At 49.9% G+C, this 8,504-nt stretch overlaps 1 protein-coding gene across 1 annotated transcript; it reads right to left on the bottom strand.

Moving 5' to 3' along the window:
• Positions 1 to 728: 728 nt before the first annotated feature.
• On the bottom strand, positions 729 to 4,598 carry RASSF10 (Ras association domain family member 10). The gene has a single exon (XM_086339970.1). It carries the CDS (start codon positions 3,168 to 3,170, stop codon positions 1,635 to 1,637), a length of 1,536 nt encoding a protein of 511 aa, XP_086196096.1. The 5' UTR covers positions 3,171 to 4,598; the 3' UTR covers positions 729 to 1,634.
• Positions 4,599 to 8,504: the final 3,906 nt, after the last annotated feature.

The following is an 8,504-nucleotide window of genomic DNA, read 5'->3' on the forward strand; positions in this document are numbered from 1 at the left end:
CAACAAGTAGAGAATCTCTCCAAGGAAAGCAAGTTCTCTACAAAGTCAGGCCTCTTAAGTTATCTTCCCATGTAGTACTGAAACTGGAGCCAGCCCCTACACAGCGAGGCTGATGCCAGGCTGGCACCGCACACACACCCCATTGTTAATACCTCCTCAGCAGAGATTAGATCCCGCATTCCTCAGAAGCTCTGAGCTCCGGAGGGAACACCACCAGCAGGCTCCTTCCACCCCGGCAACAACTAGCTACAACTGATAAGTTTTCATTGAAATAACTGGAACAATTACACTGAGTCCCCACAGGGCTCCGTCACTAGCTATTAAGAGAGAAGCACTGCGCTTGCTTGCTGTGGTGTCTGCAAAGGTGTGAGCCAGACAAGAGCAATTCAAGTCTTTAGCTCCATTTTATATGCTTTTATCTATGGCTACGTGCCGTTGTGCACCAAATTTTTCACCTAAGATGTACTATTAGATTGTTTTACGTTATGTTTTCTTTTCAGGTCTTATCTAGTAAACTTGATATTTACACTATCTCAATTTAGGTTTGGACAAGTAACTAATTAATCTCTGACCAAAGATAGACTTGGGTTTGTTTGGTAAAATCTGTTGAGGTCATGGCTGGTTTTAATCATGTAGCTTAGTTAAAAAGTTGAACGCTAACAAAGATCTTTGCTTTCAAGGCTTACCTTTCAATCAGAGTGCTCATTAAACAGCAAATGTAGTTGTACTTGAATTCTGCAACTTCCCTTTTATTTTTTCTGGAATAACAGTGTCTGAAGGATTAAGTGGCAATAAGAATAAAAGGACAACACACATCACCTTTGCAGGAGCAAATCGTAAAAGGCCTAGATTAAATTTTAACCAGAGGTTATGTCCACCCTGATTCTATATCTCAAAGGGTTAGGTTTGGCTTTGAGAATAATAAAAGGTGAGTTTGAAAAAAAAGGACCCTATTTTAACATATACTGTATCTGCTAGGAGGAGACAGAGTTAGTCTTTGAAAGAAAATAAAAGGCAAGGAGTTTAGCAGATGGGTAATTCCCAAATATGCAGAAATGTAAACAGCCAGGATTTGGGTGCCTATGGGTTTTTATCAAAGATGTAAGGCTGAGGCCAACACCAGTGCGTCCTCTTTGGCTAGTTTTAACACGTTCACAGTCACAATTAACATTCAAGGAATTTCCTTTTCACCCAAGTGTTTCTTTAAAAAGTATTTTATACCACAAACTAAAGTTCTAGCTGCCATCAGTCCTTCCCATACAAAAAATTGATGGAATCGCCATAATACTTTTTTTTTCTTTTTTTGAAAATGGGCTCGGACCACGTCAATTTCCTGGGGCGTTTGTTATCCAATATAAGGGGGTTTTCGCCTCCTCCCTCCTTCCTTCCCCTGAGAGAGCTTGTAATGCAGACCCAGCTTCCTTGTCCAGCAACACCTCCACTTTCACTCCGCGGCCTGAGCAGCGCCGCTGCAGGCCCGGCGTCCCCCACCCTCCCCCTGCCCAGTCAGAGGGCTGCTGGCCGGCAAAAGCTCGGGGCCCACTCCCCTCCGAGTTTCAAGTCCCTGAGCCGGCCACGCCGGAGTTCTTCAAGGAAGGGAGAGCCGGCGGTCTCCCCCTCCCACCCTGCTCCTCCTACACAAGGGATTCGCACACGGGCACCGAGTCCGAGTCCTGGCTGTGCATGGAGCTCAGCCCGGTGTCCGAGTCCTCGTCGTTACCAGGACAGCTCTTGGCCAGTCCGCGGGCCTGGTCCACCCACACCTCGGCGCAGGCCTGCGGCCCGGGGTCCCGCGAGGGCCCACTGGACACCGGAGTCCCATCGGGCGCTACCGTCAGCTCCAAAGTGTGCAAAGTCTGGAGAAGGCCCTGGAGCTCGCGCTCCTTGCTGTCCCACTGCTGCTGGCTGTAATCCAAGTCCGACTTGACGGCCTCCAGGTCCGTGTTGAGCCGGAGCCCGATGTAGAGGCTGGTGCTGAGCTGCGTCCGGACCCGCTCGCGCTCCAGCAGCAGCTCACCGTCGAGGCCGCCCTCGGCGTCCGGGGGCTCCTCCCGGGTTGCGAGCTCCTCCTGGCGCCTCCTCATCCACCTCTGGTTCAGCTCCTCCTGGATTTCGGCCGAGAGGCGCTCGAGCAACTCCTCCTGCTGGGCCCGCTGCTCCTGCAACTGCAGTAGGTCGTCGCAGCGCCGGGCCAGCTCCTCCAGCGCAACCGCCTTCGCCTCGCCGTCCAGGGGCGGCGTCGTTGTCGTCGCTGCCGCCGGCTCGGGATCCGGCTCCGGCTCCGGCTCCTCTCCTGGGCCGGTACCGTCGAGTTCGATCCCGGCACCCACCAAGTAGGTGTCCTGCACGTAGTTCACTCCGTGCCGCCGCATGCGGTCCAGATGCACCTTGGCTTCGTAGCGGTCGATCTCTCGGTCCAGCTCCCGAAGCCGCTGCACCTGCTGACGGATGGTGTGGTCCTGGGAGAGCACCAAGTGCACCAGCGTCTCCATACGCTCCACCGAGGCGCTCTCGGTGGCCCGCGGCGACGACGACGAACAGGATGAGGCTGCGGACGACGAAGTGGACGAACAGGGCGACGACGGCTGCTGCTGGCGCCGCCGGTTGAGCTTGGCCAGCTTGCGGAAGGCCTTGCGCACCACCCGTCGCTGCTTCTCCTGGGTCATGGCTAGGCTGGGCCGCGCTGGGACCCCCCGCGCGGAGCAGGGGCGCTCGCGACTGAGCACGACGCGCGCCTCGGCACTGCGGGGACCCGCGTTGGGCAGCGACGCCTCGCTGCGCACCAGCACGAAGCGTACGTTCTCTTGTTCTTCGCCCCAGGCGGCCCAGAGGCGCAAGATGCGCGTCTTGTTGGGCAAGATGCGCTCAAAGCCCCGCCACTTCTCCACAATGCAATAGCACTGCGGGGGCCCGCACAGCATGCCCTGGGGCAGCGCCTCATCGTCGTCGTCCTCGTCGTCCTCGTCCAGGGGTTCCGGCAGCTCTCCTGGGCCTGGCGGGTCGGCGGCCGCCCCCCGCCGCCGGCTCCGCCGCTGCCGCCGTCGCCTCCGGCAGCCATCCTCCAAGAGTACCCGCACTACGTCCGAACAAGTGGTGCGGCGGGAAAGGCCGGACACCAGTTTCTCCTCCTGGCAGATCCACACTGATATCTTCTTCTCCGAAGGATCCATGGCGCAACCTGGACGCAGGTAGTGCGGGGTTGGGGGGGGCCGAGTCCCACTAGGGTGGCAGGGGCAGCAGGCAGCCCAGCAGCTCTGGAAGAAGGATTGGCGCTCGGGACCCTCGCTCTCTTCAGCACCGGCCCTTCTCCCCGCTGCGCACGGAAGGCAAGCTGAGGCGGTGCTCCGCCGGGACGGTGCGCTCCAAGAGCCGCGCGCCCGGGCTCGGGCTCCCGCGGCTCGGCTCTGCCCAAGGTTCCCCGGGCCTCCGGGTTTTGCTCCTCCCCACGTGGCTCCTCCCCCTCCCGCTCCCAGAGCCGGGAGCTGCTGCCCGAACTCCGGAGGCGCCGAGCCCAGGCCCTCCCCTCTCTGGCGCTGCGGGCGTGGGGACTCTGCAGCGCGTCGCTGTGAGAAGGGGGCTCCGGGACCCCTCCTCCGCAGGGCCTGGAGCCTGTGCCTAGGCGCGGATTAGTTCTGCGTCTCTCTGGGCCCACTGGCTCCTCTCCTTGAGTCTAGAGCTAGCTTGGACTGACTTTCGCATTTTTCTCGGCGCCCCAGGGGCGTTTCCTGGACTTTCAGAGCAGCGCCATCTGACAAGTGCCCCGGCGCAGAGAAACCGAGACGCTGGGCATCTCTAACGAAGATTAACCTGCCCTCTAGCTGGGATCTGTAACTGCAGCCTACAACGCGGAAGGCCTTCAGTCTTCTTAGTCTGGAGGCAGTGTGCTCCAGGAGCAAGTGTAGATTAGATTAGTAAAGTCTCGACTTGCGGGGTACTTCCTGGCATCGTCGTGTCTTTGACTCCTCACGTAGCCTCGGCGTCGCATAGCCTTCTTGGTAGGGAGACCCCTGATTCTAGAGGGAGTTCCAGGCCCAAGCTCTTTTGCAAATCACAGCTCTTTTCCCAGATCCCACCTTCATAAAGAGAAACCTGGTCGTTACCGCGACAGTTTCTGGCATTACCCGGTACCCAGATGTGGTCAAGTGGAGATAAGAGCCAACTTGCACAGCTCAAGAAATCCAAGACCAAAATGCAAATAAGCTTTTTTTTCATCCTCAAATGCTGATGAGGATGGTTCATTGTGTGCAAGTCTTGCTCCCAGCTTGTCCTTGGAGCACAGGCTTGATAAGATCACTTCTTTGCTTCAAGACCTTGAATGGCTCCTCACTGCCTCTTGAATAAAATATTTTATTTATTCATTCATTCATGCACTTGATAAATATTTGAGTACCCACTGTGCTCCAGTATTCAACACAGGTGCTAAACGTGTCCAACACAGGACCTTCTGTGCTCTGATAACAGGGAGCATGAGGTGCCAGAGGAATACTAGAATAGTATCCTACTCAATCTGCAAGAGTTGAGGAAGGATTTCTGAGGAAGTATCATCTTGGCAAGACTGAACGCACCATTTGAGTCAGCCAAAGGAAAAATAAATAGATGGGACAATTCCATGTGTCGGTATTTGGACTGATCCTAAGGGCAATGAGAAGTCATGGAGTGTGGATTCTGAGGTCAGACTGCCTGCGGAAAAATCTCAGCCTGTCACTTACTACCTCTTCAACCTTAGAAAAAGTATTTCATCTCTCTGCTCTTCACCTGTGAAATGGCGGTAAGACAAATACCTGCCTGATGCAAACTATTTTATATAGGATGGATAAACAACAAGGTCCTACTGTATAGCACAGGGAACTGTATTTAATATCTTGTCATAAAACATAATGGAAAAGAATGTGTATATATATATATATATAACTGAGTATATATATAACTGAGTATATATGTAACTGTGTATATATGTAACTGTGTGTATATATATATATATATATATATATAAAAGAACAGAATCACTTTGCTGTACAGCAGAAATTAACACAACATTGTAAATCAACTATACTTCAATTAAATGTTCAAAAAACCTACCTAATAACTCTAAAAGGACTGCTATGAGGATTAGATGCTTGGACCTGTTAAGTCTACAATAGAAATTTTATTGGAGGATTAGAACTCACATGGTGTATTAGTCTTCTATTGTTGTTAACAAATTACCACAAATTTAGTGGCTTAAATAACACCCTTTTTATTAGTTCTGCAGATCAGAAGACCAGCATGGCATGTCTGGGTCTTCTGGCTCATGGTCTCCCAAGGTTTAAAGGCAAGGTTTTTGCTGGGTTGAGCGCTCATATGGAGGTTCTGGGAAAGAATCCATTTCCAAGCTCACTCAGGTTGTTGGAAGAATTCGGTTCCTTGCAGTTGTAGAAATGAGGTCCTTGGTTCCTTGCTTGCTATTGGCTGGGGTTACTCTCAACTCCTGGAAGCCTCCCTCAGGTCTTTTCCATATCACACCCCCCTTCATCTACAAGCCATCAACAGCATGTCAAATCCTTTGATTCCTCCTTGGCTTGAAGTCTCTGTGACTTCCCCTTCTTCTTTTTTTTTTTTTTTTGTGACTTCCCCTTCTGTTACATGCTGGAGAAAACTCTGCTTTTAAAGGGCTCGTTTCATTAGGCAGAGTCCCCTGGGATAATTTCTCTGTCTTAAAGGCTGATTAGTAGCCTCAACTAACTGCAAAATCCCTTTTGCTGTGTAAGATAATCGCCAGAGTAACACGAGGGGGTGGAGATCATGGGGCCACCTTAGATTTCTGCCTACGAGAGACCCTAATGTGACCATTCTCCATTTTGAAAAATCACTCTTTGCATTGAGGATGATGGGTGGGGGTCAGGGTGAGATGCCAAGTGGCCCTTTAGAAGACTGTCATATTCATTCAAGGAGGAGATGGTGGCCTGCCCTGAGAACAGTGGCAGTGAGAGGACTGGACAAAATTGAGCTGTCAAGGGAGGCTGGAGATGCAGGACTTGGTAGTGGATTCAAAGGGCATTTTCATCTCCCTAGCATGGTATTGGGGTCTCTTATAATCTGGTCCAGCCCACTCCCTAGCTCCTCCCTCACATGCTTGGCTATCCCTGCCTCCTTCCCCTGTCCCTCATGATTGCTAGAGCTTTGTTATCAGCTGCAGTCCCTTTGTTATCAGCTGCAACCCCTCCTAGATTTTAAGCTCCACAAAGGGAGGGATCATATCTTCTTTGCTCGCTTTTGAGTCCTCTGCATTTAGCACATTCTAGGTTTACTAGGTATCTATTGAATTTAAAAAATGGATGAATGAATGAATCCTACATTCTTGCAAGTCAACACCTCATTCATTCAGAGAAGCATCTGCATCCTGATGCATTCGTGCTTTTGTACATGCTTTCTCTGCTAATTAGGACCACTCTTAAACAACTGAAAAGTCCTACTCATCCTTCAGAAGTTCAACTCAAACAACATGAGGTGTAGGAATTCTTTCTTTCCTCCTCCAAGTTGAACGGGCTCCTTGTTTCTCTTTGCCTCTCTTGGTGCACAGGTTACTTTGCAATGTGATGCATTTTTTTTTCCTCATGTCTGTTTGTCCCTCAAGACTTAAGAGCTCTTTGAAAGGGTGAATTGACTACCTTATTTATATTTTGGTCCTTAGTGCTTGTTGCCTGGCACATGGTAGGCCCTTAATCTTACTTAATACTGTAAGGAACACTAAGATAAATAATAGCTACGATATTGTGCTGTCCTCAGTCAGTTCAGTTCAGTCACTCAGTCATGTCCGACTCTTTGCGACCCCATGGACAGCAGCATGCCAGGCTTCCCTGTCCATTACCAACTCCCGGAGCCTACTCAAACTCATGTCTATTGAGTTGGTGATGCCATCCAACCACCTCATCCTCTGTCATCCCCTTCTCCTCCTGCCTTCAATCTTTCCCAGCATCAGGTCTTTTCCAATGAGTCAATTCTTCTCATCAGGTGCCCAATGAACTGGAGTTTCAGCTTCAGCATCAGTCCTTCCAATGAACACTCAGGACTGACTTTCTTTAGAATGGACTGGTTGGATCTCCTTGCAGTCCAAGGGACTCTCAAGAGTCTTCTCCAACACCACAGTTCAAAAGCATCAATTCTTCGGCGCTCAGCTTTCTTTATAGTCCAACTCTCACATCCATATTTGACTACTAGAAAAACCATAGCTTTGACCAGACGGACCTGTGTTGGCAGAGTAATGTCTATGGTCTTTAATATGCTATCCAGATTGGACATAGCTTTTCTTCCAAGGAGCAAGCATTTTTTAACTTCATGGCTGAAGTCCCCATCCAAAGTGATTTTGGAGCCCCCCAAAATAAAGTATCTCACTATTTCCATCATTTCCCCATCTATTTGCCATGAAGTGATGGGACTGGATGCCATGATCTTAGTTTTTTGAATGTGCTGTCCTCAAGGTTATTATAATTTCTTTTTCAGTTCAGTTCAGTCACTCAGTTGTGTCCAACTCTTTGCAACCCCACGAATCGCAGCACGCCAGACCTCCCTGTCCATCAATAACTCGAGGAGTTCACTCAGACTCACGTCCATCGAGTCAGTGATGCCATTCAGCCATCTCATCCTCTTGTCGTCCCCTTCTCCTCCTGCCCCCAGTCCCTCCCAGCATCAGGGTCTTTTCCAATGAGTCAACTCTTCACATGAGGTGGCCAAAGTATTGGAGTTTAAGCTTTAGCATCAGTCCTTCCAAAGAAATCCCAGGGCTGATCTCCTTCAGAATGGACTGGTTGGATCTCCTTGCAGTCCAAGGGACTCTCAGGAGTCTTCTCTAACACCACAGTTCAAAAGCATCAATTCTTCGGCGCTCAGCTTTCTTCACAGTCCAACTCTCATATCCATACATGACCACTGGAAAAACCATAGCCTTGACTAGACAGAGCTTTGTTGGCAAAGTAATGTCTCTGCTTTTCAATATGCTATCTAGGTTGGTCATAACTTTTCTTCCAAGGAGTAAGCGTCTTTTAATTTCATGGCTGCAGTCACTATCTGCAGTGATTTTGGAGCCCCAAAAAATAAAGTCTGACACTGTTTCCCCATCTATTTCCCATGAAGTGATGGGACCAGATGCCATGATCTTCATTTTCTGAATGTTGAGCTTTAAGCCAACTTTTTCACTCTCCTCTTTCACCTTCATCAAGAGGCTTTTTAGTTCCTCTTCACTTTCTGCCATAAGGGTGGTATCATCTGCATATCTGAGGTTATTGATATTTCTCCCGGCAATCTTGATTCCAGCTTGTGCTTCTTCCAGCCCAGTGTTTCTCATGATGTACTCTGCATATAAGTTAAATAAGCAGGGTGACAATATACAGCCTTGATGTACTCCTTTTCCTATTTGGAACCAGTCTGTTGTTCCATGTCCAGTTCTAACTGTTGCTTCCTGACCTGCATACAGATTTCTCAAGAGGCAGGTCAGGTGGTCTGGTATTCCAATCTCTTTCAGAATTTTC

This window comes from Bos grunniens, chromosome 15 (assembly GCF_055505025.1).
Source record: "Bos grunniens cultivar Pamir isolate PY7600 chromosome 15, Bosgru_T2T1.0, whole genome shotgun sequence".
Taxonomy (NCBI): Eukaryota; Metazoa; Chordata; class Mammalia; order Artiodactyla; family Bovidae; genus Bos; species Bos grunniens.